General features: G+C 39.2%; 2 protein-coding genes across 4 annotated transcripts; one reads left to right on the top strand and one right to left on the bottom strand.

Annotated features, from left to right (window-relative positions):
- Positions 1-1154: 1154 nt before the first annotated feature.
- slc15a5 (solute carrier family 15 member 5) lies at positions 1155-7944 on the top strand. Of its 3 annotated transcripts, none has more exons than XM_021314174.2 (9): positions 1155-1791; positions 2953-3175; positions 3402-3571; positions 4339-4559; positions 4640-4826; positions 4969-5157; positions 5272-5403; positions 7386-7494; positions 7602-7944. In XM_021314174.2, exons 1-9 carry the CDS (start codon positions 1266-1268, stop codon positions 7729-7731), a joined length of 1887 nt encoding a protein of 628 aa, XP_021169849.2. In that variant the 5' UTR covers positions 1155-1265; the 3' UTR covers positions 7732-7944. The 3 variants fall into 3 exon arrangements, with proteins under 3 accessions (XP_021169849.2, XP_036007725.1, XP_036007733.1); XM_036151832.1 differs by having other exon boundaries at positions 5011-5157; XM_036151840.1 differs by lacking the exons at positions 7386-7494; positions 7602-7944 and having other exon boundaries at positions 4925-5157; positions 5272-5363.
- Positions 7945-10169: 2225 nt separating this feature from the next.
- LOC105922628 (E3 ubiquitin/ISG15 ligase TRIM25) lies at positions 10170-15121 on the bottom strand. Its single transcript, XM_012858519.3, has 6 exons — positions 14395-15121; positions 14204-14299; positions 12869-13114; positions 12430-12583; positions 12276-12344; positions 10170-12194 (listed from the first exon to the last, which is right to left on the bottom strand). Exons 1-6 carry the CDS (start codon positions 14995-14997, stop codon positions 11665-11667), a joined length of 1698 nt encoding a protein of 565 aa, XP_012713973.2. The 5' UTR covers positions 14998-15121; the 3' UTR covers positions 10170-11664.
- Between the last annotated feature and the right edge of the window lie 4321 nt (positions 15122-19442).

Here is a 19442-nt window from a genome sequence, read left to right on the forward strand (position 1 = left end):
TTAAATGCGGTTGCACTTTAACAACTTCTGATGGTCTGGCAACCGGTTGCCAGACCATCAGAGGGCAACAGAGATAAAAAAGTAGTCATGCACAAACTCACACCTAATGGCAATTTTAAGAGGCCAGTCAACCTAAATGTCATGTTTTTGGATTGTGGGAAGAATCCAGAGTACCCAGAAAGAACCCACACATGCACAGGGAGAACATGCAAACTCCATGCAGAACAACCCCAGGGCCGGGATTTTAACCCAGGACCTTCTTGCTGTAAGGAAACAATGCTACAAACTGTATTGCTGTGTACAAATCAGCATATTGTTAAATTGTTTCTGTTTAGATCAGTTACTCTTCTGAGTGATTTAAATTAAAGCTGAACTTTTTTAAATTGATGTTTTTTTCTGATCTGTGCCTGCCAAGGCGATGCTTCTTTTCTTCTTCTCAGACTCATCAGTTTAAGGGGATAAAAAGTTGCTTGTCTCACAGTCCTGATGTAGTTGTTGTTAACCTGCACTCTGTCTCACTTCAATCTAACGTTTTGAGTCTAATTACCAGCAGCTCACTCTAAATGAGCTTCGCTCGCTGAGGTTCATTTTTAACAGGGAGATGTGACATTTGGAGCCAGTTTGTGACAACCTGCAGCACAGGTTCACTTATTGTTGTATTTTATCTTTGTTGCAGCTTTTTTCTTCTTGATTTTAGCAAAAGGAACCTGATTTAAAAAGTATGTGAAAAATAGCCAAAGGTTCTCCTGTATCTTTAAAAAGCTAAAGTTATGAGCAATGTGCATTTAGATGACAATACAAAAGGAATGATTAACCTTTTAGGTGACTTTAGGAAAAAGTTTGCTTTGGATATTCTTCACACGTGGATATATTTTTTTTTTTTTTTTGCATAATACAGGAATAGCTGAGATATTCAGTTTACAGATCATTAATATTTTGAAAAGTATTTTGAATTCTGTTTTGAAATTTGTTTCAAAGCTTGTATTTTCTACGTATATGACTTAATCTTGACAGGTTTCCCACAAATCTCGGATAAATGATGGGCAGAGGGGACCAGGTAATCGCAAATGTTCAACTAATTTGTAATAAATGAGTTGAAGACGGTAGTTCTAAACTGGGAATTTTCTTATAAGCGGGCCTTCTCTAAACAGCTCCCATCCATCACTCCGTGATACAATTTTGCACAATGTGTCAAATTCCCATAAATCAACCACAGTTCTGAGTAAGATGATAAAACAGGAGAAGCCGGCACCAACACAGACAGGATGAGTCTGGTTTGTTTGTACTTCAACTCAGGAGTCACACCAGGTCGCAGGATTCCAGCTCTGCTCTCTGATGGTTGTGATCCACGAGAAGATGAGTTCTCATTAAGCATGAGCTGGATCAGTACTGCCAGTGCTCAACCAACGAAGCAGCATTGGAATCACCATGCTGGTGGAATGGTGGCAGGAGAACTGAAAAGAGTGCCGGACGGCAGGGGGAGAGTGCAACGGTTCTTCCGGACTCCTCCTCTGGAGCAAAGACCACAGAAGAAGTCCCGCAAGAAGCTCCAAGTTGTCATCTGTGTACTGCTTGTGGAGCTGTGTGAGAGGTTTACATTCTTTGGGATTGTTTGTAACATGATTCTGTTCTGCACTGTGAAGCTGGGCTACGACAACTACCTGGCTGCGACTGTCAACCTGTGCTTCGTAGGAGTCAGCACCCTGACCCCTGTTCTGGTTGGGTGGTTTGCAGAGACCTACTTAGGAAGGACTAAGGTCCTGTATTTGTGCGCTTTTCTCCATTTCTTTGGTAAGAGAGCTGTTATTTCTTCCTCAGTTGATTGGTATAATACAAAAAACAAAAGACAGCTTTTTTTTTTTGTTTTAGTATTTTCCACAGTCATTTCTGTTACCATTTTCAAGCCAAATCAGGTAAAGCCAAGTTAATTTATTTTGCCTTTACCAAATATTTATTTGGAGACTAAAACTGAATAACAATTGTGTAATGTCTTCCTTTAATGCATATTTGACCCTCACCTTGGTGAGCAAATGTTTTAACCCACTCTTGATATCTTTATACTTTAGTTCAAATAAGATGGATTTAAGCTGAATCTTTTAATGTGGTGTCAATTAAAAGCTCTCCAGACTTTCTGAAGGTTTCTTACTGACTTTCTTGGGAGTTTGGCTGTTTTTTCACACCTATTTGTTCAAGTCTTTGTGCCTTATCATCCCAGCATATTGTACATTGTGTAATTTTTTTCAGTTTTTTCCTCTCATTACCATTTTCCATATTGCATGTGGTGTTCAGTTAAACTCATGTTCTAGTCCAGTCGTTTGAATTGTTTTAAACCCATTTGTTATTGCTGTCACTGTAAATTTAGCCAAATTTTGGTAAATAGCTAAAAAACAGTGACCTTCATGTCTATTGATATATAGGAATTACTGATTAGTGTTACACCAGAGATTCTGTATAAATCAATAATTTCTTACTGTTGGATTATGTCTCCACTGAAAAAATTTACTAAAATTAAAAAAATATTTTATTATTACATAAAGCGAAAGCATAAAATGGAAAGTAATTTTAACTCTTGTTACACATCTTTACCAGGGGTGCCAATAATCTTAAAAGCTGCTGTATTTCTTATCAAAGTATTTAATCTTTGATGTTTTCTATATAGATTTAAGTAAAGAAATGAGCCAAAGGAATTAGTGGCTGCTAGTGACAAAGGCATTGCTGTTTGTTGGTTGTGGATTAACACAACAATGGGTCATCCCTTGGGATTTTGAGCCTTTTAATATCTCAATCAATTATTGTCCTTCACTAAACACATACATTCTTTATACAATTGTAGATTATTAGTCGATATCACAGTTACAGTAATTAGAAAGTCTGTTTTTGAAAGCTTTTTTTGAAGACGGAAAGATGACCCACGGTTTTTGAACAGCGCTGTAATTGTGGTCTACCCTATAGGCACAGCCATGCTGCCAGTGGTTGCGTTTCCATTTGAAGATTTCTACATTGACACTCATCACATGACCCACAAGCTGGACCCCATGGAGCAGCAGGTCTTGTTTTACATGGGCCTCCTGGCCGCCGCGCTGGGCATCGGTGGCATCAGGGCCATCCTCTGTCCAATGGGAGCCTACAGCCTGCAGAGCTACAACCAGCACCAGCTCCTGTCGTTCTTCAACTGGTGGGTGAAGTGGTTTTACTGATGTGGTTCGAAACGGCAAGTTTCTTACTTTAGTTAAACTGAGTCATCATTCAAAATGTCTTGCACTGAAAACATTTCCTGAATAAATGTCAGTTCTGTTAGCACATGCTTGCTGTAAAACCAAATTACTTTTGTGCCACTCATCAGTTTGTTGGAGTGACTGAATTAAATTAATTGCTTTAATATCATTTGTTGTTGCATTCAGGTTCTACTGGTTAGTGAATCTGAATTCCACTGTCGTCTTTCTGGGCATCGCTTACATCCAGCAGTCTGTGGCCCAAAATCTGGTCTTCCTCATCCCTTTCACCTCTGTGCTGTTGGCTCTCATCGCCATCCACATGATGCGCAATAAACTCACCTACAAACCCAAGAGAGGTACAACAGCGCCCACATTTATTGGCACTCGTGTTATAGAAGTGGAAAACCTAAAATAAATTAATCGTTCATTGGCTTAGCATAATCTCAGTATGAAAATGAACTTTTAAATTGATTTATTTCAATAAGCATGTGAGTAAACACTGACACAGCAACACAACTGTTGTTATTACCAACCAACCCCTTTTTTTTTTTTTTTTTTTTTTTTAAAGGTATCTGATGCATTTTTTCTTTTTCTTTTTTGAAACAACTGGATATTTTAATTGAAAATCCTAATGGAGCCTACCAATTAATTCAAATGGGGTCAGCACTGTGTATTTTGGAAGGACACTGACCTACAACATATAGTCATGTCACCACAGAAATGGTATCACCTTACCTTCATGGCTTTCTCAGTCCCCCATCTAAATCCCAGAAAACCTGTAAGGAAAAGTGAAGAGAGGACCCAGATTTCTAGAGAATCTAGAGAGATTGTGCAAAGAGGGATGGTCCAGGATCCCTCTCTCTGTCCAGTATTGAAAAATCTAGTAGGAGAAGTAATCTCCTATTGGCAAAAAGATATTTTTTTGATAAATCTTGATGATTAGAGGTTGGAATTTTCAAGAAGAGTTTTCAAGAAGACAATTCTACTGTGAATATTGAATTTAGGGTCCCAATAAATGTAGAGGGCGATGTAAAAATCAACATGGTCTAAAAGAGCACACGTGGGAACAAATGAAACACAAAACACTTATGTTAGTCTTGCTCCTTGTTGGCACTGGTTTCAGGTGGATCCTTACTGACCACACTGGGAGTTTTCCTGAACTCCTTCAAAATGTGCTGCCTCCGGCATCGTCACCTGAGCGGAGATGTGGTGTCCTGGCTGGACCGGGCCAAAGAGAACAACGGTGGGCGGTACAGTGAGACCCACGTGGAAAATGTCAAAGTCTTGGCAAAGCTCTTTCCTCTCTATGGGCTTCAGCTGCTATATAGAGTCTGCGTCACACAGGCACGTCATGATGCACACTTTTCAACCTTTTAATGTCGTTTTATAAATCGCAAAGGGGTTGAGGAGATATTCTTCCACAGATTCCCTCAGGTTATTACATACAGACCATGAACTCCAACCTCCACCTGAATGGCCTTCTGCTGCCCATTGGAGCTATGAATGTCATCAGCATCTCACCTCTGCTACTCTTGGCCCCACTGATGGAGTTTGTGACAACTTACTTCCTCTCTATGGAGAAAACTCCACTGGCACCTGCAAGAGTCATAAGTAAGTCCAAGTAATCTATACCTTTGATGCAACTTCACCAAAATGTTCTTACATTTTTTTCATCTCGCTCCTTTTGAAACCATATCCCTCATTTGCAGCCCTCTTTTTCCATTATACCACCTTGTCCATCCTCCCCTTCCAGCTTTGGGCCATGCATGTGCTGCTGTCTCTGTCCTGGTCGCAGGTTTGGTGGAGCTACACAGGAAGGCCTACCCTGTGGTGGAGCAGACCCTGTCCGGGAAGGTTCTGCATGTATCATCCATGCCGTGTTTCCACCTGGCTCCTCAGTACATCCTGCTTGGTGTAGCTGAGGCCCTCGTCACTCCTGCCTGTGAGTAAAACGTCCCTGTTTTGACTCTTAAAGTTTCCTTAAAGACTTAAACTCCATCAGATGATCTGAGACTTGCAACAGATAGACGTGTGTTGGTCTCTTGTTCTGTTACAGGTTCCCTCATATCTTTCCAGCTGATCCCAAGCCACATCAGGGGGATCTCCCTGCACTTCCTCACTCTATCCTATGGAGGGGGCTGCTTGCTTGGTGCATTCATCATTCAGCTGGTGTACTTTTGCTCTGGAGGTAGAAATAAACTACCCACATCCATGTGCATGTCCAGAAATTAGAATGTAGGATAAAATGAAACTTATTTCTGTAATTCAAATAAGGAAGTGAAACCTATTCAACTAATTCATTGCACACTCAGGGATATTTAGTAAATGTAGATGATTTTAACTTACAGCTAATACAACTCAAACCTCATTTAGATTAAGACCACCAAAAACAGTATTTTCAATACTGAAATGCTATTTTATATTCTGTGAACATTCTCAGTTATCTAGGTCATTGCAACAGCAAACAGACTTAAATCGGAGGCAAACGGACTTTCGCAGTTCTTCCTGGAAACGTTTCAACACCTATGTTGATGAAGATTCTCAGACATCCGGGTCATGATCATTCCTGGCTCAGGCAAATGATGAGGACTCTTTTGAGGAACAAAATGTTCACATTTTGGACAAAGGAGACAGATGGTTTGAGAGTGGGGTGAAGGAAGCCATTTATGTTAAGTGATAAAAAAAAATTTAAACAGAGGAGGGCTCAGGTTTTAACTTTCAAAAACTTATAACACAGCAATAGGTTTGATTCCTACCAAGTTTCACCTCAATTCACACCTCCATGCATGTGTCCACAACATTCCTCCTGTGCGCCAGGCAAACGATGAGCCTGACAACTCTCCATTGTGAGGATTGATCAATTCCAGGTGAATCTACATGCAAATCTAAGCTCTAACGAGGCCTCACCAGCAGGTCTATAAAGCTTAGAACGCCACACTACTCCAAACATTTTGAATTGAGAAAGCTTCCTCAAAACGTCTTCAGCTTCAGAATACAAGTCCAGTTGTTTGATTTTTTTTACCTTATTTTGTTTCGACACCTATACAGGAGTCTTTATCAATTCTGGTGGCTCGCATTTGAGCAACCTGCAGTTGGTGCACTGCTGTTTTTAAAGGACATGGAGGCCCATCCTCCTAAATGCATTCTAAGTCAGATGCAAATCAATGACCCACATGTCACTGTCCTGGGTTGTTAGAAGCTATTGCTTGGTGTGAGTGGAGTACTTGGTCACCTGAATGATGATAAGACTGCTGATGTAATCTCTTTGGAATGTGTTGGAGGAACAAGTTGTAAATACTTGGAGAGTTGGAAATGCAATCCTCTCCCTTTTATATTCATTTCATAACCTATATGATCATGGGAGTGCTAGCTTGACTGGTTTATCCATCCATTCATTCATTTTCCTAAACGATTATCCCTGTTGGGGTCGTGAGGGGTGCTGGTGCCTATCTCCAGCTGTCAATGGGCGAGAGGCGGGGTACACCCTGGACAGGTCGCCAGTCTGTCGCAGGGCGACAGTGGTTCAGTGGATGTTACTGAAGTTGCTAAAGAAAGTGGCTTTTCACGGACAATGGTATACAAGCATATTAATGGAAAATGTTGTGGAAGGACAACTGTTGCTAAGCTGTCCAAAGACCCATTAGAGATTAATCTAAAGAAGAAAGTAGATTCTGCATTTCAATTTGGACAATCAAGATCCCAGAATCTGGAAGAAGAGAGAAAAACTAAGAATTCAAGTTTCTTCAGGGCCAGTGTGAGCTTTCCATAGTCAGAGATCATTCGGGGAGCAATGCTATCTGCTGCTGTTGGTCCACAGGTTGAGGACCATGGTGTGATTAGTTTGCATCTAATTTGCATAACTATCTTTCCTGTCAAGAGGAAGATGAGAGACACCAGAACCAATAATGCAAATGAGCTGATGGGCTTCATTACCACCTTAGTAAAGCCACAGGTGGATTCACTTCATGCCTAGCTGACATTTCTTTCTTATTGTTGTTGTGAAATATTAAAATTATGTGAAAATCACTACCACAATAATCAAAATATATATAAAAAAATATCACTCAGTGACAATTTAGTCTGTATGAATTTTAATTTTTGAATTGCAAATATCTTCTGACATCTTCTGACATCAAATGGTGACCCGAGAATGTTTCAATGCCAAAACAGGTAACTTCTACCCAAACTCTCTGCATGATGGGAATCTTGAGATATTCTTCTTCCTTCTGGCCTCATTGATGGCAATAAATACTCTCCTGTTCTGGAGACTATCATACAGGTACAGTATTATCCCAACAGCACAGGTTGCATTGAAATTACAATGGTTTTAACTCACGTGAAGGAAAATGATGGTGCTTCTAAAAGTGTCTCTTCTTGTTTTTTTAGGTACATGGACCTGAGTGTTCAGGGTAAACCACTGAGCAGCAGCTCCTTGTCTGAGAAGCTGCTGCATTATAAGGCTACACTGCGCTTCTACGACACCGTAGAACATCTTTCTACTGACTCTGTTCTATAACTGCCTTTACTTAAATCCTGTTAGTGGTGCTGGCGCTGCATATTTATGTGTCAATAATGTATAAAAGGATGTTTTGTAAAGTACAATCTGTAGGCACAAGTCCTGAAGCCTCAATATTTTTTATGGACTTTGCAGAAATTTTAGCATATTTCTTAAATGGATGTTATAAAAGACAGTTTGAGTTGAATTTGACAAAGTCAAAAGGTAATGTATATATATATATATATATATATATATATATATATATATATATATATATATATATATATATATATATATATATATATATATGCAATTATGCATATTACAACAAATAAAAACGTATAATAATCCAAAGGTATCCTGTATTGAGGTTTATCATTTGAATCAACTGAAGTTGTAAAGACATTACCATAAGCATCAAAAGTTAATAAAAGGCTTTTTTAAATAGAAATGATCCGATTAAATGTGGATAAAAAATCTCAGAGAAACAGCTCATAAATAATAATAATAATAACAATACATTTTTGCAACAATCAACTGACTACAAAAAAAATACATGGTCAAAACTGTTGAATCCTGCACTGAGGTCCAATAATACTGGCACTGTGGGAGGCGAGTGATAACACAGTTGATTTGGTAGATACATAGAATTTAGTCCAAACTTGTTTTGACTGGACACAACATTAGTACTAGACTTGATACTGATGTAAAGACTAGACTTCTAATTTTCTGAAATTTCTCTGTACAAATGTTAGAAAATCACTTGCAAGTCACGTTGAAGTTGAGTTCAAATGCTGCAGACACAAGAGAGTTGTTAACCTGTCGACTGTGGCCAACAGGGGATGAGCATTATTACAGTTTCCATTAAGGATTTCAGAACAGAAGAGTTCCCTTTCTTTCTTGGAGAAGTTTTATCTGTGAAGTCTCACTTTAAGAAATGTAACAGTGAACCTGGACGAGCACATTTACTGAGTTACAGAACAAAGTGGAGGTGGAAGAATAAACTTGGTTAAAGTTTTCAGTTGAACTGTCCTTAACAAAGTACAATAATTTATATTTGGCTAATTGAGTCCATGGAAGTGACAGTTTTAAAGATAACATAAAAAAAAAACAACCCTGGAAATGTTTAGACATTTACTGATTACCAAATCCAGAATATATTCCTAAATGTTTGTTGGCAAAATCTTTCAGTCTATCACATAGTTCTGCTGGCTCTGTCTTGTGCCAACAGAACTATGGAGCCCATAGCTCTGTTGAAATTTGAAAAACAAATTTGTAATTGGGAAGTGTTGACTCAATCAATGTACCGTAGGTATCTCACTATTTTTCATTTTACCAAGGCAATAATTAAAAATTATTTTACTGACAGATATCTGGTGTTTAATCAAGCCAGTTTAACTGTGGACCTCCACAAGTCTGGTTCATTATTGGGCACGTATTTCCAGATGACACGAAAATGCCACGTCCATCTGTTCAAACAATTATGTTCAAGTAGAAACAGGATGGGAATATCTAGCCATCATACCATTCAGGAGGGAGATGGGTTCTCTGCCCACAGATTATCATTTTAGTGTGAAATGTGTGGGTGTGGTGTGGACTGGTTAACTTAACAAAAAAATGGCATCATAATGTAATAACATGAGATCCTCTAAAGTCAAACTGGTCTGTCAAACGAACAATGCCCCTAAGGGGCTTCAAGGACAAAGCATTAAAAGTTTTGAAGTGGCCATCACAAAACTCTGTTCTCAGCCCCATAGAGAATTTGTGAGCAGAGCTGAGAAGGTCTATGCAGGCAAGTCTGCTTACAAACCTGTCTCTGTTGGACCAAAATGTAACTCAGAAAATCCAATATGTTTGACCCGAGCCATACAGTTTAAAAGGCAACTAAAAAATCAAGCTTAAAAATAAATTGGTGATTCTGGCTTTTACCAAATAGTAATAATTTTGTTGATCCCAACTGATATAAAACACAAATGAAGTCTGATTTAATGTCAAACAGTACAAAAAAGGGTTGTGTCATTTTACATGGTGTATAAACATCTGGTTTGTACTGTTTATTGGGACAAAAGGTTTCCAAGTAAAGATTCAGATAATAATCAAAGTGCTGAGGACATTAAAGGCAACACAAAAAGATTAGAAAAGATTGTTAAATGATTTTATTTAATTCATATAAAGTTTTTACAAAATTAAAAAAATCCAAGATAGATGATATTAGATCAATATCAATATCAGATGAAAATAGATTTATCATATAAACTGTATAAGAACGATCTGCTTTTTTTTTTTTTTAGAAAAAATAAAAACAAAATAAACATTCAAAAAACAGGGACAACATTTTTACTTCATCTCATAGAGCCTTTTAACCCTTCAATGATTTTTACACTTTAAAATACAAAGTCCATATTATGAAGCAGCACAGTGGAACCAAACAAAAAAATTACTTCATTTAAAAAAAAAAAGATGTTTTGGCAAGTAAGGTAATTTTTCACATACAGTTCATCATTCTATTTATTACTTTTTTCATCTATTAATTGTGTTTTACAGCTCCTTAGAAAACAGTCACATAACCTGAAGTTTTGCTGTTTCAGTCATATGTCAGGTTTTGTGTTTGAATCAGACCAAAGCGCAAACAAGAGCTCGAGAGTTGACTCGACTGTGGTAGATGACGAGTATTTATTAAAACACAGGTTTACGGGATACATTTACCAGGAAAATGGTGTGTATTATATCAGAACAGAGTAGCATCACAGATGAAGACGGAATGACCTGACAATGTGTAAATGCTGGGCTGATATAGGAGGGGAGCCGGGGGATGAGTTAGATCCAATTAACAGAGGGGAAGGAGGGCAGAGAACTGACAGGAGCAGAGGAAGAAGTGAATCTAATAGGGAATAAGATAAGGGGAAATATCGCTACATTCACACTACCATCAGACTTCTGTCTTAACGGTTGAAGACCACAAAGCGACCCTTATGCGCAGATAACAGAAGGAGACATCACATAGCAGGCCAGTTTTCGGAAGTAATGGTGAATATAATTGTTTCTGGAAGTGTTCAATAAAGTTTTGTTTAAAAAAACTCGAGAGAAAAAATGTGGATACAGGCCGACATATTAGAAAGCTGTTGAGCGATGAGAGCTGCAAATATTAAGATCACATCATAGCAAAACGAAATAAGGTAAGAAGAAAGCAGCACAGCTATTAATAATGGTCTTTTCTGGAGTGTTAACTGCTACTACTTTGTGGATGTGTAATGAGAGCCAGGAGAGTGACGGATGAAAGACAGATAAAATGAGATATGACCGTTCAGACTTCAGACGCTCCGGGAAAAAAATCTATATGTCTGGATTAGTACCACATATGGAAGTGGTGCGAATCGGATTTTCTTTTCTTTTTTTGGGGGGGGGGGGCTTGAAAAATGCAGTGTGAATGTAGCCTAACTAAGGAAGAGCAGAACCAACAAGACAACAAAATAAAGAATAGTAGCTAACAGGAACTGAAACTAATAATCAGAATGCATCATAAAAAAAAAAATGCTGAACTAACTAAAGAAAGGCAAGCATAAACTAAAGATCTAACAGAACTGCTAAAATAATAATGAACATAACTAACCAGACAGAAACTCAAACAATTATCAGAATATATAATTAACATAAATGCAGAACAGAGACCTAAATAGAAGACAAAACAAGGATATAGGGATGAAGAGTATATGAGTGTATCATAAATAGACTGCAGGATCCCCAGGGAGCTAACTTAATTAATCACATTCCTGGGGATCCTGACAGAGTAATCTTTGCCTCATTGAAACCTCTGAAACATGACAAAACAACATGTTGCTCTGTCATACATAAAACCTCAGTTGTTTTAACAAGCCCCCCCTACTCACCCTACATTTTAAATATAATAATCACAGTCAATCTTGAATGTATTGTTCTGTGATGTTGGTGAACCTAAATGGTGCATATTGTCAGTGTTGCTCCTAAATCCACAGTAAACCCAGGATAGAGAGGTTCAGTGAAGGTTGTCTGGACTCGGTGCAGCAGCGTGAGCATGCCAGAGCCTGAAACGCTGTAGAAACTCAACTTTCCTTCGGTATACTTGAGGTGCACACCGACTCTGCGAGACTGAGCCGGAGGAATCAGACCCTTGTGAAGATTATTGTGCCAAAAAGTGCAACCAGAAGGAGAGCAGATCATCTTCCAGGAGAGCTTGTTGTGGCCGAAGCAGCAGTCTTTACTCTGCCCTTTCCTTTGTATGCCTTTATATGACACAGCCACTTCGACGATGCCGCCGTCCCACTCCACCTCCCAGTAGTGGTTTTCTTGAAGGCCGTTTTGGCACATCGATTGGTAAAAGCCAGTGAATCTGTCAGGGTGATCTGGATGAGCCTGGCCCGTTATTCCCCACGATAGCTCCCTCTTGGTGTTTGTCATGTAAAGACATGCATGCACTGTGTTGGGATCCAGCTCTGGGACGATATCTAGAAGAGAGGATCAATTCGCCCATTCAGATGGTGAAACTTTAACATGTTTTGTGGAGATATCTTAATTATGTTACCCACATGTGCTCTTCATCAACATGTCTTTTCTCGATGTTGATTCGATGTAAGGCTTCCTGAGAATATTCAACACTAACAAGTACAAAAAAATAATAATTTTCTCAACTTTAGGAAACATGCAGATTAAATTAAATTTGTCACAGAATACCCAGCTTACTTGTATAATCTTTAAAATGGCCAAATAATTGAACTCTCTGCTTGTCACACATGTTTTTCAATTGGTCTTTTTTTCCTGAAACCAACTTCGTCAGAGGCAACGGTCCTTCATCTGAGCCTGGAAGCACATGGAGGTCACCGAGCGACTGGAAATCCTGCATGAAACAAACAAATTAGCGATTCGGACAGTCTTACATTAAACACCTTAAAATAAAATAAAATGAGGAAATAAAAGCAGGGGTGTCCAAACTGCAGCCTGGGAACATTTAGGACCCCTGGACTGTTTTGTGTCCCTGCTGGATTGCCGTACCACAACGGAAATCCAGCAATGATACAATGTGATGTGATTTTAGTTTCTTTAAAAGTTATACTCTATTGGACCACCAGTAATTTTGGCTCACATGACAAAGGGTTTAGACACCCCTGAACTAAGTAATCACCTTAATAAATTGAATGGGATCATCAGTTTGGGCAAGCTGGCAGAGATTATGGCCCAGTCCCTTAAGGTTATGGATTTCACGCTCCAGTCGTCCTATGTGATTTCTAGTCCAGTCCACTCCAGCTTTCTCCACCTCCTCAACTTTGTCTCTCATCTCAGTACATTTCTTTTCCAGAGAGTGGACATATAAACGTAGATGTTCGGTGCACTGCTCCTCAAAGTTGTCACTCGCCTCCCAAGCAGCATCCTAATGGAGACCAAACAACGTTACAGCTGTCATGACTAATAGTCTTTGGTGTCACAGTTTCAGCTTTAGATAGCTTTAAGTGAATATGAAAAGGCACATAAATAAAGAATAAATGTTTACTTCTGCTTTGGGGGACATTAAAGGGAGGAGTTTTTTTGCCCAGGAAAGAATTATTGCGTTACTTTTCTCTACTTCTCCATCAGTTTCTTTAAAGTCAACTCAGACCTTACCTGATTTCCAAATTAAAAAAATCTATAAAATATTTAAAGAACAAAAGTGAAAGGAAAATGTATGTTTCACAAGTGAGTGAGGTTATGCTACATGAAATTACATCAATGCTCATATGTCAGTGAATCTCATAACTTCAAAATCAACAAAATCAACCTAAAGGATGAAGGCTTTCAGAACAGCAAGATCACTGAATATCCTAGTCTACTTAATAATTAGTAGGACTAGAATAAACCTTCAGGGTTCTCATAAGCTAAACAGAAAGAAACCTGGTGGCCTAATCCTCATGTCTAATACCCAACCGTAACTTAGAAGAGAAAAGTAAAGAAAGGGATTTAACCTAGATCTCAGAACCACTTCAAGAGTCAATCAAGCTCACCAGCTCCAGTCCAAAGCAGAACAGAACCCCTTAATTTAGCACCAAATTGGGCTGTATCGGTTCTCAAAGAACTGAAATAGATCTATGGGGACCCAAAGTTCTGGACACCTGTTGGATGATGACTAACTCTTGGCACAAACAGCAGTTTGTTCATCGGTCCACGACTGGATGGAGGTGCTGTGCTTTTTAGGCCACATTTCTTAGTGCTTAAGAGTTTTGCTTAAGGATGGAAGCAGTCACTAAAATGACTTAGGTCACGACTTAAAATGACTTGCTAAATTTAGCTGAGTGGGCCCCCACTGTCAGAGAACATAAAGTCAAACACTAACTTTACACAAAACATGCAAATTGTACAGTTTGGGCAAAGAGAGGAATCAACACAGCTTATCTAGGGAATGGGTGATTACTGATCAGCAAAAAAAGGCAGTTATGGAGGTTCAAAGTTCACACCACAGGTGTGTGTGCTATGTCTCAACACTTACTCTAATAGACTTCGCCGCTTCCTTGAGCTGTTCCATTTTTTGCTGGGAAACCAGAACTCTACCTGCTATTTCCTGTCGGGCCCTTTCCAGCTGATCCTGTTAAAGCAGAGAGTCATTAACTTGTAAGGCCCTGAGATCAAAAACAAATGGTTATAAAAACATAACTTTATGTTTTGGCTGGTCTAGCTTACCTGTTTTGCGTTGACCTCTGTTGTGATTTCCACAATGTCGTGGTTCTTGTGCTCCACCACGCAAAGTGGACACACCAGCTGCTCATCAGTGCGACAGTAAATCTCAAAACGTCTGTCGTGGAGGGAGCAGATACCCTCTCGGATTCTCGTAGAGGCCTGAATCAGCTTGTGCCTCTTCAGCACAGGCACTTGGAAATGAGGCTGCAGATGTGTCTCACAGAAGGACGCCAGACACATGAGACAATACATCTCAGCTTTTCTTTTTCTCTCAGTGCAGGAATCACATGGCACCTCTCCTGGTGAAGCAGCATCATCATCTTCATCATCAGCAGCAGCAGCACTTGGACTGATTTTCCTCTTATGCTCCTCCAACACATAGGCCAGCACCGTGTTCCTGTGGAGAACAGGTTTTGGGCTGAAAGTTGTCCGGCACTCAGGGCAGCTGTATTTTTCTTCGAGGTTTGGTTTTGTGTCCCAGAAAGTATTTATACATTTCATACAGTAGCTGTGTCCGCAGGCAGTAGTCACAGGTTCGTCCAGTAGCTGTAAACAAATAGAGCAATCCAACAGTTCCGGACTGTGAGCCATTTTCCTCCCGCTCATACCTTATTACTTTCAGTTTCACGATGGGGTGGATTTTTTTACCCTGTGGGCGGATAGTTACTCTAGTTTCCTTTTCTTAAAGAGACACACAAAAATTCCAACAACAGGAGCATATTCAAAAATACAAAGCAGGAAGAGCAAAGTTAGACAAGGGAAACCGTTTGCAATGTACTTAGACTTGTTTAGACCTTATATATTTAATGCAAAAAGTGTGTTAGATTGTCTATTGTGACTGAAGTGATAATTTCTTCACTGAATCTTATTTGGATGTGTTTCTTGCTTTCATTACAGTATGTTCATCAAGTGTGGCAATATAGCTGAAACGTCAGTGATCTAAAAAAGTATAATGCACATTATTAGTTTTGCTGGGCTAAAAAAAAAAGGATTTTGCTCAAGAAGTTTTTCAAATAAGGCAGATGGGAAGGGCTGCACAGTTGGTAACACTGTTGCCTTGCAGCAAGAAGGTCCTGGGATCAAACACTGGCTTGGGGTCTTTTTGCATGGAGTTTGCATGTTCTGCATGTTCTCTCCGGGTACTCCGGCTTCCTCCCAAGTCCAGAAAAAGACTGTTAGGTTACCTGGTTTCTCTAAATTGTCCATAGGTGTGAGTGAGAGTCTGTTTCTCTGTGTTGCCCTGTGATGGACTGGAGACCTGTCCAGGGTCTACCCACCTCTCAACCAATGATCGCTAGAAATAGGCACAAGCCTGCACAGGTATAGATTATGGATGACTGGATGGCAGATGGTGATTGTCTTTGGAGTCCATTATGTGTCAGTTAATGATGGTTTGGCTGGAAAGTCCCCCATAATGCAGTTGAAGAACTGTGACTTCCATGCCATGATAGAAACTTAAGCCATATATTTCCAATGCTCACTTTCTATATAGTTTGACAACTGATTTTCTTTCTTCTATCCTCATCCTGTTTCTTTTCCTATGCCCTGGTCTTGTCAGGAATAATATATGCCTGATCTTGGAGCTTCTCAGAAGCATCACTCCTGCAGTCAGACCTCTGCTTTATCGCAGAGGAGCTCATTTGATCTTGCATCTCTTTGGTGGAGCTGACCAGCAAGCCTCATCACAATGCATATTCTAGTTTATTGAACATGTCTGTACATCACAAACATAATGAACACATGCAGTATGACACATATTGCACTATACATAGCTGACACACTAACATAAATTCAGTTTCAGCATTTTCACTGACAACCATATTTTAAAATATTTCTTATAATTATTCTGTGTGCATTGTTTGTATCTTTTTGCATTTTTTCCCCCGTGTTACAGCTATTTGGCCATAAGAGGTCCAGGAAGACTGACTGAACGTGCTCCTCTCTGCATAGCAGGTGGTGAAACGTCTGGACAGCATTAAGTTCCTCGGCATTCACATCTCTTCTGACATCTCCTGGACTGAGACTGAAATTGACTGGACTTTCTACTTAGCTGCTAATAAACATTTATCGAACTACAATCAAAAGCATTTTGTGTCTCAGCCAGACAGTGTGGAATGGGAGCTGTACGGCAGAGAAGAGGAAGGATTTAGCATGGTTGGTGAGATCAGCACAGGGGATTGTGGGATGCCGTCTACAAGATCCGAACACAGTTTCTGTTGCACGAGTCCAGGAAACATTCAATCACAAACTAATAAACTTAGAAACAGCGTCTAGTTTATAGTTTGTTACATGTTACAAACACATTACTGTTCTGTACATGTTATTGATCTAATGATAATTATTTGAACTGTCTCTCACATTATAATTATTGCAAATTACACAGTTCTGTAACTGAAGACTCAATTTAATTGCACAATATTTTACTGTGTACATGAGTGTATGACACGACTGAGCGTTCATGGGAAACACTCATGAAACTGCACCATAATCTACATCGTCTGTAAAGTCATATGTTCGAGTCTTTTGACATGTCTTTTTGACTCATAAGATGAGTCTTGTTAGATGCCAAGGTCTATTGCATGCTTTAAGCGGCTCTGGAAGTGTTGTTGGTCAAAGGGCTGATTTAGAGAAAAAACGTTTGGAAACATTTTGTCTTGTGTTATGCATAATTTATATGTATTTGCATTCTGAGCCAACGTCTCATCCAAAAATGTATTATGGTAACACATAAAGGCAATAAAGATTCTTGATTCTTGAATTTGTCTGATGTTCAGCATAGAGAACAGAATATGCAAACCCTGCTGATCCAGCTTAAAACCATCCACCTGACCCTCAGGAGGATTTTTTATTTTTTTTATCTTTGATTTTTACAGCAAAGTCTCTTGAGACAGTCTCATTTACAAGAGAGATTTGTTACAGACATTAACAGCAATAACATACGTGACATGTGACAATTAACGACATATAATTATCTTTCTGAACCTGAAATTATAAGTAAGTAATGGCCTGTGGACAAAGAAAAAAATACTTTTTTATTAAAGAATTTTTTTTTTTTTTTATGTTAAGTCTTAAAAAAAACGTACTTTTTGGTCTGTGAGGCAGTAAATGTACCTTTTAGTCCCATGTTATGGTAATGTGCTCATGTTTTTGGGTTTCTTTAATGGCTTTTATCTCTGTCTGGTACAGCACTTTTGGTCAACCATGTGTTGAATGTGTTGTTTTTTCAGTGTCATGGCTTGTAAATAAATACTGTAAGGTAGGTATTGCTCAGATCTGGCAACCCACTAACCTCTCCTGTCTCTGACACGGAACCTGTGATCGTACTCGCAGCTCATTTGCATAAATTGGGACTCCGACGTTTGGGAGGGAGCGGTGGTCCTGAAGTTGACTTCTAACTCGACGTAAGTAAAGTAATTTTTTCGGGAAATCACGTTTTTGTGTAAATGTAATGGCTATTAGGGCATTTTGCAAGGTTTTACGGCTAAATATAAAAGTTTTAATTTCGGCTTTTCTGCCCATTTTATCAGCGGTCGGTGGCGCTATTAGCTTCACATGTTTCCATATTGGGGCATTTCTTAATGCCATAAAACATGTTTGACACTAAGGTAAAAACAACAAAATAAAACAGATAAATGTCGGTTCTGTGTTTAAAAATGAACGACTACTTTGCGTTCCTTGAAACTCGTTTTTCTAGGCCGCTGCTCTGCTCGATTAAATGTAATTCAGGGCCTTTCTCGCTTTTCTTTTTTTTTTTTTTTTGACTACCAAAAATAGATTTTTGCTTACTGATTGCATTTTGAGATAATTTCATTGCCGTTTGGTTCTTACTTTGTTGTTTTAATTTTATTCGCCACAAGAGAGACGTGTGAAACCAAATTCTTTCCAGCATGGGGGCCATAGACATGGGTAGACGCACCAGCGCGGCCGCCATTTTGGATAGGTATCTCACGTGCCCCCAGTGCATTTATTTGTACTGAGGAAGCTGTTTGCCCGACTAAAATAAAAAACATCTCCTCGAATTTCACCCTATTTTCACACGGTTTTTACAGATAGATGTATTTATGATACAGGACGCTGTCACACATTAAAAATACGATTTTTAATGCTGAAATATCCTGTTTGATGCTCTTAAAAATGTGTGTGTGTGTGTGTGTGTGTGTGTGTGTGTGTGTGTGTGTGTGTGTGTGTGTGTGTGTGTGTGTGTGTGTGTGTAAATACGTTTCTTATGTTCTTTAAAAATCAGACATATGGTTTGGCATATTCTCAAATATATAAAATACATTTTATCTTTTAATAAAGACACCATTTGTATCTCAAACACATTACTGTAATCCTGAGGCTTCTGTACAACCCAACAACAAGTTTCTTCATATTTGTGCATGTTGTCCACGCACATTTATTTATTTATTTATTTATTTATTTTATAAAGGCGTGGAAAAGTAATCTTTAAAGTTTCCAGGTCATTCCAGTTCCCTGCCTGCAATTTGGGCTGGAGCTTAATGCTGCATTAATACCGAACGTGATTTGAGCCTCAGTGTCGTCAGGTTTTAATGTAAAATCTATAGGGGACATCTCTAGGCGTCGACAGATCCTGCATGTGTTTTGATGTGCTTCGCACGGCTTAAGATTTTGAACATCCAGAGCAGCAGACGCAGGTGTTGGAAAATCTGGACTTCGGAGAAACTCACCTTTGGGACCTACATGTGATAGAAAAACCAGGAAGGACCTGGGAAATCCACAAAGTGAAGACAATGGGGGACAAACTTATTTTTGAGGTTTATCTGGTGCATCCATAGAGGCAACGACGTTCTCTTGCTGTATACAGAAAATATAGCCAAGCCACTTTCTCGACTGCGTCTGCCATTGCACAAAAGAGACCAGCAAAGGAGAAGAACAGGGTAGCTCCTCCCAATGCGCGTCTGTCCTCACTTTGCTTGACAGGTGGGCATCCAAGTTGAGGCTTTAGAGGCCTTTTTGAAGCTCAAATCGCATTCAGTCTGCGCCAGCATAAGATCCTTGAAAATCTAGTGTTTAGCACAGCTTCTTGCGTG

This window comes from Fundulus heteroclitus, chromosome 2, assembly GCF_011125445.2.
Source record: "Fundulus heteroclitus isolate FHET01 chromosome 2, MU-UCD_Fhet_4.1, whole genome shotgun sequence".
In the NCBI taxonomy this organism is placed as follows: Eukaryota; Metazoa; Chordata; class Actinopteri; order Cyprinodontiformes; family Fundulidae; genus Fundulus; species Fundulus heteroclitus.